Source organism: Pyxicephalus adspersus, chromosome 5 (assembly GCF_032062135.1).
Source record: "Pyxicephalus adspersus chromosome 5, UCB_Pads_2.0, whole genome shotgun sequence".
NCBI classification, from domain to species: Eukaryota; Metazoa; Chordata; class Amphibia; order Anura; family Pyxicephalidae; genus Pyxicephalus; species Pyxicephalus adspersus.
In genome coordinates, this window is record NC_092862.1 from 81,794,451 (window position 1) to 81,818,837 (window position 24,387).

Below are 24,387 nucleotides of genomic sequence, written 5' to 3' on the forward strand. Positions count from 1 at the left end.
ATATATATATATATATATTGCAGATAATAATCCTATTTTTGCTTAATGCCATTTATTCCTAAGATATGATTTGTGAGATTTGGAGAGCACATAGATATACAGTGATACCTTGGCTAACAAAGATATTTTGTCTTGGAATCTCATTTTTTAGCCGAAATGTAATTTCCCATAGGTTTTTATAGAAAACGGTTTCATTCTTTCTGAATGCTGCCCAAAATTTAAAGATAAATTTTAGAAAAATAGTAAAAGGCACAATATAAAAAGTCATAAATGCACCAAAGGCTGAGATGAACAGCTGGAAGGGTCTCAACTTACTAATAGGCAGCGTGGTGTCCGTTACTGTATAAAATCCTCACTGTGATTTATTCACAAACAAAGCAAAAAAAAAATATTTTACAAAACCTATACATTCATTAACAAGCTGTGCTTTGATATGCAAAAAGAAACAACTGCACGTGGAAATGTGGAAATCTTGTACAGCAATACTTATCAGTAAATCAGTTTTTTAATTTATTTATAAAGGAGAGAAAACTTTCTCATAAGAGTACCTGCAAACTTGGATCAGGTTACACAAGCGCTTGATCTTCCTCAGGTGGTTATAACTGACTGGCCTGATTCTTAAGGCTCTCTGAAGTCTAGGTCAAAGTGAATAGAAAAAGTAAAAGAATAGAAAAAGAACAACCCACTATAGTATAAGCTATTTGGTATACTCTTGTCCAAAACTTCATTATTTTGGGACCCTCCCACCATATATGATAAAGGGTTCCTGTGGTATTTCAGCCCCTAAAACAATTGCCTGTACAAGTTAATTCAAACTTAGCAAGCCTTGATGGCACCATGTAGCATCTCACCATTAGTTTATAATTCGCTTCCACTGCTGAAGCATTAATGCTACAGTGTGCTACCGTGGACCAAATCTTGACCCAATCCCCCTGCTCAAGCAATAAGCTCAAATCTGCCTTCCATTTAGATATATAAGATGTCCATACTGGTCTGCACTAAATTATTATATAAATTCGATAAAATTCCTTTGGTATTTGGGTAATTTACGTATAGTCTCTCAAACCATGTCATATTATAAATACCGGTAGTTGTTCCCAGCCTTAATTGAACAAAGTGCCTAATTTGAAGGTACTTAAAGAGTTCTGTCTGTGGAGCTTCATGTTTCTCACAGAACTCACTAAAAGGGAGTATCCCAGATGAATTAATGAACTGATGTATTCTATAAAGGGTCTTCTCCACCCACCAAGTGAAAAGCCTTGGCTCCTCCAATCCAGGGAGAAACATTGGGTTTCACAGCTTCTAGTGTTTAACAAGGGCAGCAGTAGACTTCCAAATTCATGCATTCTGAAACATCAACAGACGACACGGTAGATGGGACTGGAAAGTTCACCTACGTTCTTTGCCTAACAGACAAGACCTGAATAGAAGTTTTGCTCACCTAGAAACTTGTTCACAAGTTCACAGCGATTAGGAAATCATTAGATGCAGTTATTTTATCCATATCTGTCATTAAGGATCAGTATGAAGGTCTGGCAACTAAAATAACAATACGACAAGAAACTATGCAGCGACATGATGATCAAATCCAAGCTAGTATATACTCTATACTCTAAACCTACGCATGGCCGAGCTGGTGGAGGCCAATAACTTTATAGGGAAAGTTCTGGCTGTGAATAAAACCCTATGAACCAACAACCGTAGACTGCCTGAATTTATCGTAAATAAAGAATTGCTGCTTGCGGTACATGAAATCTTTTCTCAGATATTACCACCTGCAGAGTTGGCAGACTTAGACATCGAGTCACAGAGTCTAAAGACCGCATAGTTTGGAATGAAGTAGAGCCTGTGATGTTATCTGTCATGTACACCACGTTAGGATTAAAGAAAATATCATGTGGAAATCTTGTACAGCAATACTTATCAGTAAATCAGTTTTTTAATTGATTTACAAAGGAGAGAAAACTTTCTCATACGAGTACCTGCAGACTCAGGTTACACAAGCGCTTGATCTTCCTCAGGTGGTTATAACTGACTGGCCTGATTCCTCTGGTGCTCTGAAGTCTAGGTCAATGTGAATAGAAAAAGTAAAAGTTTGAAGAATCAATATAAGGACACCTAGACCTGTCCTGATACATTATAAAATATAGCTTGTGAAAAAATATATGAATGGCTGGTAATTTTTTATTGTACATAGCTTGTAAATGGTACATGTTAGAATGTATTAAATATTAAGGAATATGGGGATTTATAGGCACTAATAGGTAAATAGGATATTCTTTTATATGTAGAAATACGTAGCAAGAAAGAATATTTTTAAGTTGGATGATTTGTTATTTGTTAGAGAAAGTGGTTGATGTACGAGTTTATATTATGTCATAGCATTGCATTGTTTTTTTTCTTTTTGTGTTTGGTTGAATAATATTGGCACTTGATGAAATAATATAAATATGGTGATGTGGATTTCTTTGAAATGTTGAAAGAGGTTACATAGAACTTAGAGTACTTCATTACCTAGACCTGGTATTTTTTTTCTGATATAAAACTATTTATTCAAGGTAATTTGAAGAATACCAAGAGTTTTGAGAGTTGTTGAACACACCTAGAGGATTAGATTTATATTTAGACACAAGTTGAAAAGTTTTGAATGTATTAGGGAAAAATGATAGACAAACAGGGAAGGTTGACAATTCCTTATTGAAGATACATATAGTGTAAGTTAAACATGCAGGCCTTTCGCTAAGGGGTAATGTAGTAATCGTATTCTGAAATAATCCCCCTAAATTTTTAAAACAACGATAGATCTCCCCGAGTAGGTTAAATTTATTATCCCCGTTAAAGTTTCCCTATGAATATTAGAACTTTGAATGCTTAATAGCCCACAGAAATGCTCTCAAAGTCTGTATGGATGCCATAAAGCAAGAATCCAAATTATAATATTGCAAGAAACACTCTTACACCTAAATTAGGTCATTTACCTGCCCATATTCATTGATTTACATGATATCACAGTTTAAACCCATAATCTAAATCTAAGGGGGTCTCAACTGCTATACATAAATCCCTACGCTACACATTTCTTGATTCACTGATTGACCCATTAGGCAGGTAGGTACTGATAAAGATCATATTGTGGGCTAAGATTTATACAAAAGCCCCTTTTTATATGCCAAATCAGCAACCCACAAAAACTGCTATAGAGTATTTGGAATGTTTGAGGATTTTTCTGAAGGAATTGTTATAATAGGAGGTGATCTTAACTTCATTGGAACCTAGGATAGATTGCATTTCAGATAAATCTTCATTGCTCATTCTAGAATAAATGCATTGAATTAACTAAACAAGTTACTCATAAATGATGTATGGCAGGTTTGTCAGCCCCTTTATAGGGACTACACATTTCACTTCACTATGCATTAGCATGAACTCCAAAGGTCACTATTGATCCCAATTTTTGGTCAGATCATTCTTCAGTGACCTTGTCACTATTAACACCTCATTTGCAATTAGGTGAATGGAACTAGAGACTTAATGACTCCTCACTAAAGGACACAGTATGCTATCAAACAGTTTTGGAAAACCATTTCCATTTTCATAAGTGATACTTTTTGATTGTATGTTGTTACCAATACAATGGGACACATTTAAGGTAGTAATTAACCACCCAGCCTTTAAACCCGACCTTGGTTCGGGGTAATAACACTTGCAAAAAGCGTTAAACCCGAACTTTTGTAAGGTGGTTAAACAAAGGTTGTGTTGCAATCCAATTGTCATACATTGTATGACAATTGGATTACAATTGTAAGAATATACTCACCCGGTCCCCGCAGCTCCTCCGGACACGTCCGTCCTCTTCTGTCTTCTCCCGGCGAGTGCAGTGACGATGTCCGGGGTTTCCCGATGACGTCGGTGCGGGAGACGGGGCGGGAAATTCAAATCACTTTGTATTGAACTCAATACAAAAAAGCTGTATTGAGTCCAATACAAAGAAATCTTTTTATAAATTATATATATATAATTGTATTATAAATTATATAAGCTACTGTACATATACATTACATTATACACTATTTTTTAAAGATTTTTTTTATGTTTTATAAAAAAAATTTTAATATTAAATTTATAAAATTTTGGACATATTTCGGTGAGTTATGCGGTAATTCATTGTAATTCGGTGAATTATAAGTAAATTGTAATGCGCCTGGGCACACAAACCACGACCAACTCCAGATACCCTTAAATCAGGCTTTATTCAATATCATACAGCACAGCAAGGGTTAAGTCCAATAAAGCGAAGTACAGGAGGATAAGGCAAATGCAGGTCAGGAACAATCCGAAGTCAGGGCAGATTCAATACAAAGTCCTGTATCCAATCCAATACAAAATAATACAAAATATATTTATGTGGTTTTGTCAATAGGTATGTGACGTTGGACTCTGTTTTAAAATTTACCACACTAGGGAGGTGTTTTAGAATAATATATTACTATACAGTACACCGAATTATTGCATTTTCAGTATTTTTGATTTATTTATGTATTCTTGTTTAAGCTGATTTTTGTGTTTTTTGATTAATTTTATTAAAAGTAAATTTTTTTTTTTATTTTTTTTTTTACATGATTGTGTTTCAAACTTTTTTTTATATTCATGATATCTACTAGACCCTCGGACATATTTCTGTAAGTTACAGGTCTACAATTTAAAAAAAAAATTTCATGAAAAACAGTGTACCGCTTTTGGTACAGAAATCTCGCCCAGGTGGTTAAAGGGGTCTTGATTCAACAGGGTTTTAGCTATAAAAAAGAGGAACCAGGTAATTAAGGATACTCATATTAAGACACAAGAATTGGAGAGGCTACATAAAAATAATTTATCTGAAGAAGTTTACCTAGAGTTGTCAGAAGCTGGATATCATCTACTTAAGCTCTACAATCATAGGTATTTTAGACATAGTGATCGTATAAGGCATATTTTTTTATAAGTCAGGCAATAAATGTTGACCACTATTAGCCAAATCTAGTGATCACCAACCTTTTTGGTCGTGCGGACCACTAAAATTATCAGCTCCTGACCGCGCATTCGCGGGGAGCTGGGTGTCACACAAAGGGGTAGAAACCTTCCCCATAGTGACGTCATGAATACATAACCACACCCACTCTCCCATCACAGGCTCAGATCTGAGAGGGACACAGCCTGCCCACTTTCCTGAGTCAGGGATTTGTATGGGGGACGTGGTCCACGGACCACCGATTGGCGACCGCTGGCCAAATCTCTTTAATCTAAATCAAATCGTAGTTATATTCTATCTATTCTTGATCCAGAAGGATGTACTATGTCCTTACCTAGAGATATTATATCTGTTTTTATCAAAAGTATTATTCAGACTTATATAACTTATATAACCATCGCCGAAGGGGGGATATAGGCGAACTGCAAAAATATAGGAACACAGGATTACCCCTAATGGAGAATGAGGAAATTTTAAATATCATTAAAACATTACCAGTAGGGAAAAGTCTAGGTCCAGACAGGTTTACTCCATGTTTTTAAGACCTTTCCAATAGCCTTAACTCCCTTCTTGACAAGGATGTTTAACCTTTTTTTTTTAACCAATTTATTTAGTGGCTTGCAAGTGCTCCAGGCCAATTTATTTTGTTATATCTTATTTATGACATTTTCTTGATACTAATTATTCCACGATCACCTGTTGGTGTATTATAACAAAGTGAGGAAAGCATCTTTCAGAATTGCATCAATGTGTGGAAATGTTGAAAACGGTTGTACACACAGTACCACATTACATTTGGCTCACATATATCTAGACTCTCAAAGATCAGGCCTCAGAGATGCTGTAGGGAGAAATAGGAGGTAGTAGGAAGAAGAGTAGGCAGTGTAGCAAGTTGTTGATTATTATAACTTATTTGATTGGCCTGAAACAGTGTATCTAGGGGGAATACTGCTTACAAAGCCACTGCTGTAATGTGTATTTATGTCTACTTGTCACTAGGGGGCAGTATGAGACTATAGTTTCCATACCGAGGGAAGTCAGCTGACTGCTCAATCCTCTGCCAGGATGGAATGATCAAAGCATTCCAAGCATTAACAGCATTCTGAGTAAACCCAGCTGGGGCTTATTTGCACTGCTTATCTCACACAAGATAACTCAGCTGGGGCAGACAAAAGGTTAATGCAGTTTCTGGGAATCATAGTTTTCCACGGCAAAGTGTGGAAGCAAATATTTTACTAATCCCTAAATCTGGTAAGGACCATACTGTATGTTCTAATTATAGGCCTAGCTCACATATCAATGTCGATATACATTTTTTACAATTTCTAAAATCTTAGCTAATCGAATTTTGAAATGCTTACCTAAAGTTAGCCATCAGGATCAAGTAATATTTATTATGGGAAGAGAGGCTAGAGATAATACATTCAAGACAATGCTTCTCACACACTATACAAAGACATTTATCATTCCATTAGCAGTGCTTTCTATTGACGCAAAAAAAGTGTTCGATCGGGTGCACGGGCCTTTCTTACAAACTGCTTAGGAACAAATAGGGCTAGGTCTTTGTATGCGATTGTGGATAGCGGCATTATATATCAATACATCTGCAAAAATTAGGATTAATGGAAAACTGTCCAAACATTTTCGAATTAACTAGACAAGGTTGTACTCTTTCTCCACTACTATGCACCTTTAATATAAAACATCTGTCACGCTCAGGGAGATGAGGGAGGTGGTGTGAGCCCTGGGAAGGGCCAAGGCACAGAGTGTAGGCAGTATCCAGGTCTTCTCCAGAGTCTCTAGTTGGGAAGATGTTGAATTGCTGGTTACTGCCAGGTTGCAGTCCTTGGGCACACCAGGGTGGGCAGGATGATATATTGTACCAAATCACTAGGCAGGAGAACTGTCTAATTATCTATTTTTAAACCATTTTTATTTAATAAATATAGTAATTTCAAAGTTATTATTATTATTATTATTATTATTATTATTAATAAACAGGATTTATATAGCGCCAACATATTACGCAGCGCTGTACAATAAATAGGGATTGAAAATCTGCCGAAGTCAGAATTAATGAATATAACAATTTTCTAGCTTCTCAATTTAAAAGACGTGTGGTGAACACTAAATTTAAGATATGTATAAATGCTATTAAATATCTTGGTGTATATATAGTGGTAAATTCTTTTTATGTTCAAACATAATTACCTTCTCCTTTTTAAGATGGAAGGTATTTTTAAGATTTGCAAAAGTATTCCCAACTTCCGCTTTCTTGGTGTGCAAGAAATAGAGTATTTAAAATGGACACTACCAATATCTATTCCTAGAGATTTTTTAAAACAGGCACAACAAAGCTAAAATAAAGGGATATTTTATGTGTCAGAATATTTGATTTTCTCCATTCTTCATATAAGAGCTTTGTACCTAGCTCCCTTTCCCAAATTCTAACATATAAAGGGGGATTAGGATAAAACTGTTTTGTTGGGGGGTGGGACCTGGCAGGAAATTTGAAATAAGTATTTTTAAATATCAAATGTACCACTTTGACATTTAAAAATACTGATACGGTAAGGTAAGGGATATTAAAAGGGGAGGAAGGAGAGTGGGGTAAGTGAGGGGTGGGAGAAAGGTGTCCACTTCCGGGAGGAGTTTGAGATGAGGAATTATGCGTGAATCATGGATCCCAGGTAAGCTCAAACACATGAGGGGTATCTTTGACCAAGCAGGTGAGTTTATCATTTACCATAATACAGTTGAGTTCTGTAGTTGCAGAATTTTTTGATGTGTTTAGGCAATGGTATATCAATTTTACTCAGCAAGGCACATTCCAGCCTAATAAGGAAAGGGGTTTTTATAATAGAAGAAAGGACGTGAAACACCTTCTTTCAGAATTCTTGCGCCACCACCAAATATGTTTTATATCACCTAGTCCACCACAGCATAGGGTAGAGGAGCCAGGAAAGCATTTAGCCAACTTAGTTAGGACCAGATACCAACGTAACATAACCTTGTAGTTAATTTCAACCAAATTGACAATAAGTGAAACTTTAGAAATGTTTGGGGCAATCCTGATCCTCTCTTCCAATTCCCAAGTTTTGACCAAGTCCCTTTCCCAGGCTTGTATATAGAGTAATTTAGAGGAGGGGGCAAGAGCGCTGAGTAAAGAATTGAAATCTCGATTATTGGGGTTAGTACTCTCAAATGGGGTTTTGCAATAAGGGGGAAGGCTTTGGATCATTTTGGAACATAGAAACGAGCTCACTCAGTTGGGAGTAGCGGAAAAACTGAAACTGGTAGTTCTCTGTTTTGGACCAGGTGAAAAGTAAGAATGTGCCTACCTGAAATAAAGTTTGCCACAGGGAATAAATATGGGCAACCCACCTAGCAAATCCGTGAGCCAGCAAACCCGGGGGAAACCCAGGGTTTCCCAGAGCGGGGCAAGTGGTGTATAGGCCGAGCTAATTTTCAGATGGGTTTTCACTCTATCCCAGACTGACAGAGTATTGTAAGAAGGGGCAAATGATCTTGGGCCTTAGACAATTAGGTATCCACATAGGAGAAAAAATTTGTGGTGTGGCAATTTGTGCTGCTCTATAGTACAGCCTAAAATTAGGTACTGCAAGACCGCCTTGAAGTTTAGGGGAAGGTATTGTAAAACGGTTAATACGACTTCCTTTGTGACCCCATATAAACGCCATAACCTTGGATTGGAGCAGCTCCAGAGACCTGCGTGGAATGGGAATGGAAGTGTTCTGAATCACTCTAGGTAAAACATTCATTTTTACTGTTGCCACTCCACCCAACCTGGAAGGGGGGAGGTAGACCATCTGAATTTCTGAAATAGGGGAACACAGTGTACGGTAAATAATTGTCGGGGAACAGAGGTAAATTTGATGTTTGATTGCTATTAGCAATTTTGAGCTCTGCCATTTTTTTTGTGTACACAGAGCTAAAAAAGTGTTTAGTAAATCCGCCTTTTCTTTATCGCCAGTTACCAACTACGAGACAACCGTTAGGGGCCTACATGCCCAGACCTAATTTTTTTGCTATTATTATATTTTAAAAATTATGGACAATTTGCCTTACTTTCTTTTGCAATCTGTCTTTCATTTTGAAGTTTTGCACATTTGATTTCATTTTTACATCTTTTGTTATATTCTTTATCATTTTGAAATAATAAAGGTAATCTTTCTTATTTAAATGTTTGGAATGCCCTTTTCTTTTTTTTCTTTTTTTTTCACATTGGCTGATAGCCAATTTCATTTAAGCCTCTCAAGCTTCTTACACATTGGAATATATTTTGCAGTGTGCTTGTATAGAACAGATTTTAAACATTTTCATTTCTGTTCTGTGATCTTTGAGAACAATATTCCTTTCCAGTTCAAGTCATGGACAGCCACCCTTGATAATGGAAAATTTTCTCTCCTAAAATTGAACATTTTTATCTTTCTTGTTTTTCTCCCTGTTTACAAAATACATTAAATGAAATCATATAATGATTACTAACCAGATTTTTTTTTATATGCACATTTGTTATAAGCTCTGCATTGCTATAAAAAACTAGGTCTAGCTGAGTATCATTTCTAGTTGGGCTTCTATAAACTGTACCATAAAAACTATAATTTGATAAATTTCCACCTTTTGCTCTACCTGACGTGCTATTACCCCAGTCAATGTCGGGGTATTAAAACCACCCATCACTACCACTGTTGCCCTTTTTATCTGTGCAAGTAGTTGATTCTTTCATTCTTCTTGGGGGACCTATAGCAGATTCCAATTATTAATTGTGTATTATGCATCCCCATATTCAACTCCACCTGTAATGTCTCAACATCAACTTAGGCTCCAAAAATTTCTTTTTTCACATTCCCATTCAGATTACCTGTCACATACAGGACAGAAACCACCACTTTTTCACTGTGCTTGGTCTTTCAAGAAAGAGAGTATAGCTAGGATGTGAAGAACAAAGCCAGGATTCAACAATACCGACTAGGTCTTCATTCATTAAGGCTTCCAACTCCCCTATTTTGTTTGTCAGAATTCTGGCATGGATGAACAGGCTCTTTAAACCATTGCTGCATTTGTCAGCAGTGTTTGCCAAATCCTTTTGTTTTTCAGTACAATTAGTACTACACAATCCAATGTTTGTGTGTTATATGAGGAAACTCCTTATATTCATACACTTTCCCCCAACTATCCCTAATCCATCCTCCACTGGTGACTGACCCCTGTCTGACCTTTATGCCAGCTTGATTGTCCCACCCCCTCTGTCTTTAAATATCCCTCCATCATTCCCAAAAATCTTTTCCCTAGCACAGCAGACCCCCTTCAAATTAGATGTAAACTTCCTCTGGTATATAGGTTGCACCCCAATAAAAAATGTCAGCCCAGTGCTCTAAGACAGCGGTCGTTAACTGGTGGTCCCCGAGAAGGTGCACCCCCAAGCGGGTTCAGGAGAAGGACCCTGCTGGGGGAATGCACTAGCCAGAGCCGCAGACTATGTCCCACGCACAGATCTGCGATGGGAGAACAGGCGGGTTCTATCATCATGACATTACTTAAGGGAAAGTTTCTTCCCCTTTGAGTGACACCCGACTTCCCGCGCATGCTCGGTCCGGAGCCAGTAAATTTAGTGGTCCACCAGTCTGAAAAGGTTGGTGACCATTGCTCTAAGAACCTATACCCTTCCCTTTTACACCAGAATTAAATCCATGCATTTAGCTGTCTAAGCTCCGGCTGCCTTTTCGTGTGTTGCGCATGGCACAGGCAATATTCCAGAATATATAACCTTGGAGGTCCTTTCCTTCAACTTTAAACCAGTTCTTTAAACTTATTTTTAAGGAACCTCTATCTTCCATATATCCTTTCATTGGTTTCAACATGGACCGAGACCGAGTTGGGTGATGCCCAGCCCCCCCTAGTAATTTGTCCACTCAGTCCAGCAAACCATTTAGTTGAAGTGATCGGGGCGACAAACTTTTCTTTGAGCCCTCCTGATGATAGAATCCCCTATGACAATCAATTGTCCAAGCCTTCCTACATTGCTTTTACCAACCCTACTAGATGGGGTGCTTTCCAAGTTGTTAGGGGTAGCAGTAACATCTAAGGTTGCCACCACTAGGTCTGCTACCTGCACATCTTCACGTAGCTTTGCAAATTTGTTAGGGTGCTCAAACACTCTCATCAAAATCAAAGGAGCTCCTCGTCAAAATTAAGCAATTTAAAAATACATTTTGCATAAGACCATAAATTCTGTTTCCTTTCAATCCAAATTTTTAATAAGTCTGTATTTCAATCTCATTAGGGACACAAGAATATAGAACCTCAATGTCAATGGTAACTAAAATCACATCAGATGGAATGATGAGGCCCTCTATCAATTTCAATAATTCAGGTGTATCCTGAAAAAGGAGGGTAAACTGTACATATGTGGTCGCAGAATTAAGTAAACTAATTTACCTGTAATATTGGTTAATTTGCCTATTTCAGATACTATGGGTCACCCTGGGGGTTTGCCACCTGCTGCACATCTTCACATATCTTTGCAAATTTGTCAGGGTGTCCAAACACAAGGCTCGCCTTTGTTTTCTGGTAGCCCCTACCACTTCTTCTAACAACAGTAATCCAGCTTCATCCTGATTTATCTCTCCACCCTTCACATCTATCCCATTAACTACCTGCTCAATGAGCAGGAGACCTCTCTCAAGGTGATCCAGTGATTTCAGTATTGCACTGTGCTCCGCCAGATTTATAATGTGAGAGTCCAGAAGGACAATTTGTTCACATCTGTCACAGTGGTATTCACCTTGGAGCTGTTGCTCCATTTGTGGATACATATGTAACACTGAACAAAACCTTTATTCTTGCTCCCACAAATTTTTCAAGTTAAAATATATATTTATTTCAGGTAGTTACTTGCAGTCTGTATATTTTTTTTAAAGATTCAATTCTTTTAGTTTGCAACTCCTGTGTTTTTTAACTCATTCAGAGTCACTTATTTTCCAAGACAAAAGTGAGCAAGCTCAAAGGTGAGTTTGCCAAGAACTTGTATCACTTGTGAATCCTTGACCACTTCCCTTAATTTGTGGTCTGAAAGGTAAGGAAAAAAACAATTATAAAAGGAGTATTTAGAGGGTAATGGAGACAGAGATGATAAAAGCACAAGATTTACAATCACCTAATAGTCAAATGTCTCAAAAACACAATATCAAAAATATGCCTGTTTTTTAACTCAACTTATCTGCAGTGAATCTATTGGGACCAGGGGATTTGCCATTAGTGAGATGGGATATGGCAAAAAATACTTTCGTAGAGGGAATAGGGGCATTTAACTTGGAACAGTTGGTCTCCCCTAACTGTGGAAGCTTCACCTCATTCAAATATGATTTGGCTACATCAAGGTTCCCAGGAAAAACAGTGTACAGATCATGGTACTATTGCACCAATAATTGGTTATTATGCTTGGGGTCAGACACTGACTCACCAGCAGGTGTAAACATAGAGTAAATATGGGTCGGTTTATATGCAGGACGTACTAGATTAACAATCATTTTACCCAGTTTGTTCCTGAATTTATGAAAATTGAGAACTCTATGCTTGAATAGTAAAGAACTTGAGCCAAAAAGGTAATTATTGTGGGCGTGGGATGTGAGAACATGGGAAAAGAATGTTTATAGCCTTTCCAGAGAATAATTCTAATGCCAAACGTCTTTTAAGTCCACAGAACTAATAGATTCCCCTAACCTGTGTCACACATACCTCTTCCTTGCTAAAGCACAGGCACCTCTCCCCTGGGCATGCCTGCAGTTCTGACCCTGGCTTGTGACCTGACCTCTCTTGCTTTCTGCTTGCCTCGACCCCCGGCTTACTTGACAAGTCTTCTGTCTAGTGATTCGGTACCATGTTTCATCTTGCCCACCCTGGTGTGCCTAAGGACCACAACTTGGCAGTAACAAGCAGCGCAACATCCTTTACCAATAGAGGCTCTTGAAAAGACCTGGTTGCTGCTTAAACTCTGCGCCTGGCCCTTCGCAGGTCTCACACCACCTCTGTGCAAGCCGTAGCACCCCCTAGTGGCCATGACTCCCCAAGTGTGACAACTTGGTGAGACCTTGAGCAGTGTCGCAAGATGTGGGCACCCCGGGTGCTCTATTTTCGACATCCTTGATTATGGCACTAAAATAACCTCCTACCACTTTAAGTTCAATTAAGTCTTGAAAAACCAATGTGAAGAATGTAGTAGCGGGAGAATTTGGCACATTGATGCTATAAAATAATTTCTCCTTGTTAGAAAATGCTATAGATTTTAGCAAACTTCTACCCTCCTAATAGTGTTTAACTTAGATGACCTCACCAGAAAGTTGTTTATGTCATAGGATAACACCAGCCTTTCGGCCTGCAGCTGGTATACTAAAGACTTTCCTACCCAGAGTTTTCCCATTGTATGGAAATTCTCACACCCTGGGTATTTTTTTTTTTTTTTTTTTTTTTTTTTACAGTAGAGCAATATGGGCTTTCAACAGTTTATGGTGAAAAATTATAATGTATGTAACATATAGTACTACATACAGGGTGCAGCAAAATATTTCATATATATGTATATGTGTGTAGTATATGCAAATGTTAGTAGGATATCCTTTACTGTTATGTTAAAAACAATGCAAAGAAAATTGCAAAGTTAATATTAAGCATCAATAACAAATTTATCTAAATTATACTTACTACGTGTTTTTATTTATTTTTTTTTTCACAAAGGCCTAAAAAAATATTGTGGCATGGGTCAAACCTGAATGGCATTCAACTGGTTGATAATTACTGTGAATCATGGAGAACAGCAGAGACGGCAGTCAGCGGACAAGCATCATCACTAAGAAGTGGAAAATTGTTAGAACAGAAATCATACAGTTGTTCCAACAAGTTTATTGTATTGTGCATTGAAAACAGCTATACCACTGGTATAAGAAAAAAATAAAAATAAAGGTGTGTGTGTGGGGGGGGGGTTAAGGGCAAGGTAAACATACCCCATGTATTAGTCACATACTAGACATTAGTATTCGCTTTTGCTAGACATTAGTATTCGCTTTTGGTGCTTTATGACAGCAATATAGAAGTTGTCACTATATTTTTTGGTCATCTAGATCCTATGGTTTAAATCATTATTGTTCACCTGGGATCCATGATGATTCAGAGTAATATACTGGATACTTTTTCAAGCTCACTAAGTATTTAAAGCTTTGAAAATATGTAAGCTGGCAAATCTTCATTGCAGAAAGGGACAGGTGATGTCCCTTCTGAAATAAAATATACTTACCTTGTTTGATTTCTTGTTTGAATATGGCAAATATCCCAGCATACCCCAGGGCCCCCAGGACTGAATGAATTCTTGGACATGCAAAAAGATGGTTGAAGATCAGGAAGTGATGAGGATGAGTTAGGTGACTTTATTTTAAAAAAATGTGATCAGGCAGGTAAAGTTAATTTATTGCAGCAAGGATGTCCCCTGGGTCCTTTCTTCAATAAAACTATATAAAATAACAGGTAGTTAAAAATAACATGCAGCAATGAGATTTCCTATGCTTTTATAGACTAAAAGGGTACCGGCTGTTACACCCAATAAAAGTGCTGTTTCTGTTTAGCTGTGAAAATTTTTAGTTAAGGGAGTTTAATAACACTAGTATGGCAGCTCGTAAACATGGAATAGCCTACTTCTAGAAACAGCATCAAGGAACATGTACAATGCCCTCTAAAACCAGGCATTTTCTGGACAAGAAAATGAAGTCTTTAGAATAACCAACCAGTAAAAACAATTACAGCAATCCTGCAGCACAGGCAAACTGAGATAACATCAACAATGTATATTCCATACAATTCTTGTGCCAGAGCTTCTGATTATTTCAATACAATATCCTTCAATCACAATTGTATATTGCCCCAATATTTCCAGAAGCTGTAATAAATTTAAAATAAAATACAAGAATACATCTGTCATTAGGTCAAAAAGACTCTTAACATAGACCACAATTTTAAAAAATATCCTAAACCACAGTATATCGTACTTATTATTGTGCTGAATTAATTAAACCAACTGATGGACTTTTTTTCTATGGCATCACCCCCCGTAATCTTTATACCCAGCTCTCATGGTAACAGTTCAGGGATGGGACACTGTACTGTGGGACGATTCCCAAAAATTGCAGCACCTGGACATCAAATAGAATACATTTTAGTTGCCTCTGATTCATCATTTCCCAAAATAAGGGGGGAAAAAGTATTGATTCTCTAATTTGATAACAAATTCATATTCCACCCACCAAGTGGCAAAGATCCACTTTTGAGTGTTAATTTAAGCTTTTAGATAATAGTTAATTTAAGCTCATAGAGTAGAGCATACATACCCTCTCACTAAAGAGTATATATATATATATATATATATATATATATATATATACTCTTAATTTTTTTTTAAATCCCCACTTTCAATGCTTAAATATTTGCTTTCACTGCCATGATTAATACATTTCCATCCCTTTAAATATTACAGATATTTAATACCAATACTCTACCTATTCCCCTAGTGTGCTTCTATTTCTTTATGATATCCATAAGAGTTACTCCCCTTAATTACATGATTACATGTATATCCTATATATATGATATATATATGGGGGGAGGGGGGACAAAAGGCATTTCCTACTGGCTCTGACATTTCCAGTTGCCAACATCCCTCTGTTCCAGAGCAATTGAGAGTCACAGAAGGTAAGGGGTCAGCTTTGTGTAACACGCACCCCACTAGACACTCAGTCCATCACACTGCAGCGTCAGCAGATTTGACTTCAGGCGGCAGTGAGTGGTACTGAGCATCTCCCCCAAGGCAGGGTTCAATGGCATGAGGAAAGGGTAACCGCACTGCAACCTCACCGCCAGTCTGAATGCAGTCTTGAAGTTTTATGAACGAGCAAGTATATATTTGGGGCACAGAGTGAATTGACAGTACCCTAATGCTCATTGCCATGGAAGTAGGAACCAGGGGTCCCTAACATGCAAAATCAATTTTGGGACCCTTATCTTGAAATAGCTCCCCTTAATGTAAAAACATCTCTGATTGTTATTAGGATTTTATGCTTGTGACCCCATATCTAGCAACTTGTTATGTTTAGGGGGATGCAGATTAGTTTATTTACAGCTCTTATGGTCTCCTGTGTACCCTAAAAATATCACATTTCTATGACACTCAGTGTAGGAGATAGGAAGGTTTATACATGGTAGATAAAGACAGCAGCATGGTCACAGATACAGCTCTCATGCTGCACAAGATAGGATTATCTCATAGTACAAGGTGGGGGGGAGCAGCCACAGTTGATTGCCAGGTCTATAGGACATGCCCACTCTCTCCTGGTAGCACAATCTCATACAGAAACATAAGAAAGGTGTGCACTCCATAATATATGATATGAGCAGAGGGCTGATCCAGACAGCCAGGTTGGGAAGGTTGGATCCTTACCCAGGATCATATAATCTGTGTAAAATATCATTGTAATTAATCTCTGGACCATCCAACATACATTAATATTATTGATCTTAACAATTATTGACATTTATTAACTTCCTGATCAGTAACCCAAGTGTGCCTCGGAGTAAAAAAAAAAAAAAAAACAGCTGTTAACGGTAACTAGGGATGAGCGAGAATGCCTCTGACAGTATTGCGTAAATTTCCCTGAACATCCGATGGGTCCACCAAAATTCGGTGAACCGAGTTCACGAATTCCATTGAAGTCCAGGGTGCAGGTTCCCACAGTCCGCGGGCTGTTAAAGCCCAGTGACCGTGGGAACCTGTGGTCACAGCTGATTGGAGACACGCGGGTGCCTCCAATTTATCTGTGATTGCAGGCAAACTCAGATGAACTCTCAATGGAGATCCTCATTGATAAGTACAGCCAAGTGACCATGGGAACCTGTGGTCACAGCTAATTGGACGCAGGTGCCTCCAATCAGTTGTGCCTGCAAGCGAACTCAGATGAACTCTAATATCGGCGAGAACACGGCCTTGTGGTGAATCACAAGGCCATTTTTGCTTACATGTTCTGTAAGTGAGAAATACCCGATTCACTGCGAGATCGAAATTACAAATTTCGCTTGCTAATCCCTAGCAGTAACCCCCAACCACACTCGGGGTAGCTTAAAAAATTAAAAAAAAAAAAAGACTTACCTGGTCCCCTGGACGATCTGTCCCCCGGCGAGTCACTGACGTTCCCTGGGAGCTCCCGGTGACGTTGGTACATGACGGGAATTTCAGATTATTTTGTATTGGATTCAATACAAAATAACTGTATTGAATCCAATAAAAAGTAATCATTATATTATATATTTAAATAAACATTCACCTATATACCATATTTTTTGCCGTATAAGACGCACTTTTTCTTCCCCAAAACTGGGGGGGGGGGAAAGTTGGTGTGTCTTATACGACAAATACCGTGTTTCCCCGATTTTTGATAAAATAACTAAAATAAGACACTCACCCGATAGCCGATCATGTGTGTGTCTCCTCGATGCTGGCTGCAGTGTGCGTCTCCTCCTGGCTGCAGTGCAGAGCCAAACTGAAACTAAGAAGCCGGCACACGTGCCCCCGCGATTCTGAACCAGGAAGCACGCTGCTGATCCCTGCCCTAACGGAGTTACCTGGCCGTACAGTGGAAAAAAAGGTTAGTGAACAGAAGGGGAATTTGAACGGCACAGAGTGATCAGAAGGGGAATTTGAACGGCACAGAGTGATCAGAAGGGGAATTTGAACGGCACATGAGTGATCAGAAGGGGAATTTGAAGGGCACATGAGTGATCAGAAGGGGAATTTGAATGGCACAGAGTGATCAGAAGGGGACAATCAATGGCACATGAGTGATCAGAAGGGGAATACGGTATGAATGGCACATGAGTGATCAGAAGGGGAATAATCTTTCAGAATCTTTTTTTTCTAGATTTTCCTCCTTTAAAATTGGGTGCGTCTTATATTCCGGAGCGTCTTATACGGCGAAAAATACGGTACATTTCTTTATCTTAAACAGGCCACATCCCTAACATTCATTGGAAAAGATATGCGATGAGAGACATCAATTTTAAGCGGGACTTGTAAAGCCAGTTATCAGCTTCCCTTGCAAGTTAGTCAATCTGACTCACCGCTGACTTGCAAGGCAAGCCGATGGAATAGGAACATGATTGTACTGTTGGGCTGTATGTTCGTATATCTGTTGGAAGGACATGAAACTGATCACTATGATTTATATTGAAAATTGGAAGAGATTACTCACTAATTAGCTAAACGGGATCTGAATATACAATTGCCGCCATAACCACCTCCTTCCTTGCAACAATTTTAAATAGGAGGGATGCAAGAAGTACAAACATCAGACTTCTCTCTTCCTGCTGAAGGAGTAGATTTTTTCCGTGAAACGCATCGAGAAGTGAATAAGAATTTAAACCCTTTGGGGGTATTCTGTAAGGAGAGGTCATTATATACATGGACAGAAATGAACCGCCCAGGAGGTTAATGAAGCAGAACACTAAAAAGATCATGGGGATGGTAATAATTATGTAGAAAAAACAACATAACAGAGATACCACATAAAAAAATTATGCTGCTTACAATTATAATTAGGTATATTCAAAACATAACTATCAACTCCAAAATCAGTTAAAGTAGATTAATTACAATATAAACATTATCAACAAAGATTTTAAAGGAATGCTTTAAAGCTGAACATGTGATTCAATCCTGTTTTTTTTAGTGACATTTAGAAAATCAATCAAGTAGGTTTCCCATGTAGAATTTTTCATAACTATCCCCCCCTCCCCCCATTTCAGAGGAACCTGTTTAATGTTCTCCAGTGCATAAAAAAGTATCAAAATTATGCTCCAAGCCCATGTGTCTACTACCTGGGGTGGCGATACCTTTTCAATCAAATAGATATGTTCATAAATCCTGTTTTTAATGGAACGTTTTGTGTTCCCTATGTAAAAGGCTTCACATTTGCAAAAGAGTACAAAATCTAAAACTATAGTTTTACAGTCCACATAACATTTAGTATAATGCATTTGTCCATTTGGTAACAACCCGAGGGGACAGTGGACTTGGATCTAATGATATGTTTATTGAAATTATTTTGATGATAATAAGAATATTTCTTTGTATGATGAGTGCAGAGAATTTTGGAAGTTCTTGGGCCTTTTGGCTCATAAAAGAATAAATGTTTGCCAAAATGACAACAAAATAAAGAAACAAAGTATTTATATTTCAATTGTAAGAGTTTGTTAGAAGAAAATTCATCAAGTTCCTTGCATATGATACTTTTTTTTTATAAGAAAAAATGTGTCTTCAATGAATGTAATTCAGTAGATTTACGTGTTCAAATTTCCCGAATATTAAGAATAGTGGGTAAAACAGATTGGGCAAAAATGTTGTGAAGATGTTAACATGATCTTATGCCAATAATGATCTTGTATTACCACCAAGAATGTAAAGTATTGGATGATTTTTTTAGTTTGACACAATATAATAAGCTATTAACACAGAAAATTTTACCTTAAAAAGGATGAACCTAAAGAACATCTAGACTAAAACAAATTATGCAGATATCATTACTAGCTATCACAAGCATACAAGCATAAATGGTTGTATAATACAAAAAAAGGATATCAATCCGCCAAAACCAATCATCTCAGTCAGCTCCAAATTCACAAATCAGGACTGCTTTTATGAATCTTTAATAAAGGGAAAAATTTCTGATAATCCTAGAAGGTGTCACCATCCCTCCTAATGCATGGTTGGTGGCTATCGATATAGATACATTATATTCATCCATACCTCATGAAAAAGGATTAGCTGCAGCCAAAGAATGTTTGACTCAATGTCTAACTATTTGGCACAGATATAATGAATTTATTCTCAATTTATTGGATTTTATTTTAAATCATAACATCTTTCTCTTCAATAATCAGTTATACATACAAAAACAAGTTGCAATGTGGACATGCTGTGCACCAACATATACAAAACTTTATTTAGATGAGTGGGAAAAAATCTTTTTTCAGGTGATCGTTAGCAAATATACCTGGGCCACATCTTGTTGTGGAACAGGTATATCATAGTTACATAGAAGGTTAGGTTGAAAAAAGACATAAGTCCATCAAGTCCAACCACTAGGGAAATAAATATATCCCAGATATAAAACCTTATAGACATAGTTGGTCCAGAGGAAAGCAAAAACCCTTGGTACAATTTTCTCCATCAGGGGAAAAAATTCCTTCCCGATTCCATGAGGCAATCAGACGTTCGCTGGATCACCTGTTATTGTATTTTTACTTTAAAGTCTTAATACCCAGTTAAGACTTATTTGCGGGGGGTGCTTTATTTTAATTGTTTGAGCAAAAATCGGGGGGTGGGTTATTTGATGGGGATGCCTTATCATCGGGGAAACACGGTAGTGGGACTGCTGACTGCACCTGTTGAACTGGAAGCACCTGTGAATATGATTGATGAGAAACTTTGCCAAGAGGCTTCGGGTTGGGAGCATTTGACAGCTGATTAATAAATAATTGTGTGATACACTGATGGTTGAGCTATGGACAAATTTGGACTACTACTGCTTTTCAACCCTCCATAGAGACAATGTTTTATCAGATTGTGAGAGAGGGTTTAGCTGATATTCTGAAATACATGAAGTGAACATGAAGATTGAAGATGCCGCAAGTTCAAATGGACTTCATGAATGTTATAATAACCTGCTCAAACAAAAAAAGAGCTGACCCCCACAAATACATAGAAAGATTAGGTTTGGGTTGTGTCACAAGCCTCATTTTTGTTAAATCAGTGGGTGGTGGGGGTAGTACACCATTCCTTCACATGTTAGGTTAGGGACAACAAAGAATTTTCTGAACTAGTTTTTATTGTAAAAAAGTGAACTCAGGTACAAGACAAGATAGATATTTTTGGGGGTCCATTGTGGGAGAAAAACTGTGTTTGTATAAACTGGACTACCGTATTCAATCAGGCATACATAAAAAAAATGATGTGACTATGACGCATTGCCTGACTGTTATGACAGTGACTTGACCCAAGATATTTTTCAATAATGTTATTATTTGCATAGATATGGATAATATCCAGTATAGCAGATAGAGGAAGGGAAAGTAAGAAGAAAGACGAAGTATTTGCTTTTAAAAGCTAATACTAATGTAAAACTCAGAGATGTTGATGTTAACCCTGTTTATTCTCCTTCCCACAGACTAGTTCCAATCTTGGTGGCTCTAATTGGTTTCACTATGACCTGGAGGGGATTCTGATTATCAACATCTTATACAGGACACCTTTGAAAATAAATTATTGTATATGCATCACCGTTATGCCCAGCTGATGAATAAGACTGGATATGTTCTCATAGTCCATTGTCAGCTAGAACTATGCCATGTATTGCCATTCTAGTACCACCGGAGGTACTTTTAAACAGGACAAGGATTGTTAATGGGGACCTGACTTTGGGAAACAGGAATCAAATATATTCAGATGGAAGAAGAAAAGAATGACAAAGGGTTGGGGGTTAGAGTGAAGCTAAATTACATGTTTTATGGTATATAGTAATTGTTATGCTAATTATGTATGTCTTGGTTTGTTTTTCTGTTTTATAACTAAGTGTACTGCTTCGACAGTGGAAGTTCTGCTTTTGTGTACTGTTGGTGTTTCATTATGATGTTGGTGAGCCAGGGAGTGGAATGTTGGGTTAGCACAATTTAGTTAATATCAATTATGTCTCACCAACAATAATGCTTTACCAGTATATACTGGTATATGTATACCATAAATGAGGTCATCCTAAAGGAATGTAATATATCCTTTAACTGGTATCCTTAAAAATGCTGGTAAAATGCTGGTTAAAGGATGATCATTGGTCAGTACTGGTCAAACACTGGCCATTGTCATTAGTTCCTGGGTAGTTAAAAACACAGTGCCATACCTAATTAACTAGTCTTGACCAGAACTAACTGTATGCAACATGTTTTTTTGATCATCTGCCATGCCATTAATTTGGAGGACTCCTTGGATGAATGCAACTCACTTCCGCAGCTAAGTATTTTTGTTATATCTAAATCTATGTTGCTGCATTGTTTTGTCTGTCTTTATTATTAAATAGTATAATATTTCAAGTCTTTGTGTTATCTCTCTTTGTACACTTCAAATTCAACCCATCAATATTTGCATAAACATCTATATTCGTGACATAACAGACATGTTTTAGGAAAGTTTAGGTAGGAATCAATTAAAGAGACTTACATCAATAGTGATGTTGTAGGAAAATGAGGCAAATATTGAATATGAAAATTATTGAATAAACAATTGAAGAGAAGGGGAGGGTTTCTTATATTTTAGAAGATTATATATAGCAGTAGAATGTGTTAGAAATAATAAAAAACTGCCTGATTATAGGTGCAATGTTCCTATCAATTGTTACATTTCCTGAGTTCATGAGGAGTGCTGTCAGGTAAATATAATAATTCCAAATATTATAATAATCATTCCCATTATTATAATCAAGGTTATTAAAGAAAAAAGTTTATAAAATTAAATAATAAATTATATTGGTACTTACTGAATAATTGGTCAAATAACCATAATGAACCATAATAATATACAACAGAACCTAATATTTAGGAGGAGAGAGAAGGACCCAAATCCACCTTTTTCCCAACACTCACTGCCTTCCCTCACATACACACATTTGTCGATCTAGTTACCCAGGGTATATATAAATTACAGATCCAAACTCCAAAATCAATTGATAATCCCTCACCTCATCTGTGAAAAGCTCTTTACAAACTAAAGAGTAACCCCAACATTAAACCCTCAGACAAGGATGGTAACATAGTTATCATGAATAGGCATCGTTACGAACAGATGTGACCCAGAATGGTATAAATCAATCCCTGCTAATCTGATTGACCAATTTTATCATGAATATTATGAGTTTATAAATCAACATTTACGACTAGGAATCATTGATCCGAAAATGAAGGATTACCTTTCAACTAAAAAACCAATTATACCGACTTTCTATTCATTACCCAAGGTCCATAAGAATATCGAAAACCCATCTAGAAGACCTATTATCTCTTGGTTGAGCTCGATTCCATCTAATGCCAATGAAATTGTGGATGTATATCTCTGACCCTTAGTTACCAACCTCCCTTCCTACTTTAAAGATACCATAGAACTCCTGAAATTCACTTCTCGATTACAAATACCTCCTACTCTATGTTAGTCACAATCAATGTTGAGGTGCTATATAGCAGCATCCCTCACACAAAAGTATAGAAGTTATACAAACCCTTTTGAATGAATTTTATCCGAACAACTTACCATTTAACAACTTCATCTGTTCCATTCTTGAATATATTCTTAGTAGAAATATTTTCACATTCAAAGGCTAACTTTACATTCAGACACAGGGGATGGCGATGGGTACATGATGTGCACCATGGTATGCCATGTCTGTACCTTGGTCCATGTCCATATCTGTACCTTGGTGATTGGGAAAGTAAATTATTTCTAAACCCCAAAATACAAAGCTACCAATCATCCATACTCACCTGGAATATATACAACGATGGTGTCCCTATTTTATGGACAGGATCCCAGGCAGCCCTACAAGAATTTTTCACAGAACTCCAACACAATGAATACAATTTGAAATTTACCATGAGTTTTCATAATCACCAAGTGCTGTTTCTGGACGCCTATATAAGAAATACAGATTGAAGGACTGTTGATACCTTACTATTTAGAAAAGACACAGAGGGCAACACGATCACATGCAAAGTGCCCACCCATATCGCCACAAAAAGAGCACCCTGCTCAGTCAATATCTTAGACTGAGACAGAACTGCACCAACCTACAAGATTTCAAAAAGGACTCTAAACTCTTACTTGATGGCTCCTAACCAGAGGGTATTGCAAAAAGCTTCTAAAGAATGCTTACCAGCAAGTTTTGTCCCGTAATAGTTAGCTACTTATCACACAACCTAGGCACCAGTCACCAGAAACCAAATGAGACTCATAACCATCTTTACCAACCAACACAGGGAAATACAGAATATTTTACAGAAACATTGACAGACACTTTTGTTTCAATCAGTTTTTTTGAGTTTTCAGAGGAAAAAAAAAACAAAAAAAAAACAAAACCAAGGATACTTAACAAAAAGAATCAAATATACAACACATACATCATATCAAACATAACAGTGTAGGCTTCGTATTAACAGACATTTAGTACCAGAAAGCTGCATATACCCAAAAAATATGACAAAAAAAACAAAACAGTTCTAAGGGGGAT

General features: G+C 37.3%; 1 protein-coding gene across 3 annotated transcripts in view; it reads left to right on the plus strand.

Annotated features, from left to right (window-relative positions):
* COL15A1 (collagen type XV alpha 1 chain) overlaps nucleotides 1-22,320 on the plus strand; it is a 493,232-nt gene extending 470,912 nt beyond the window's left edge. Inside the window, exons 29-30 of one of the 3 annotated variants that reach the window (XM_072411944.1) lie at nucleotides 13,766-13,990; nucleotides 21,289-22,320. In XM_072411944.1, the coding sequence (XP_072268045.1) occupies nucleotides 13,766-13,982 (217 nt within the window). In that variant the 3' untranslated portion in view covers nucleotides 13,983-13,990; nucleotides 21,289-22,320. Of the gene's footprint in view, nucleotides 1-13,765; nucleotides 14,326-21,288 lie in introns of those variants that run through there. The other 2 variants (XM_072411942.1, XM_072411943.1) reach the window with 2 other exon arrangements.
* The last annotated feature ends 2,067 nt before the right edge of the window (nucleotides 22,321-24,387 follow it).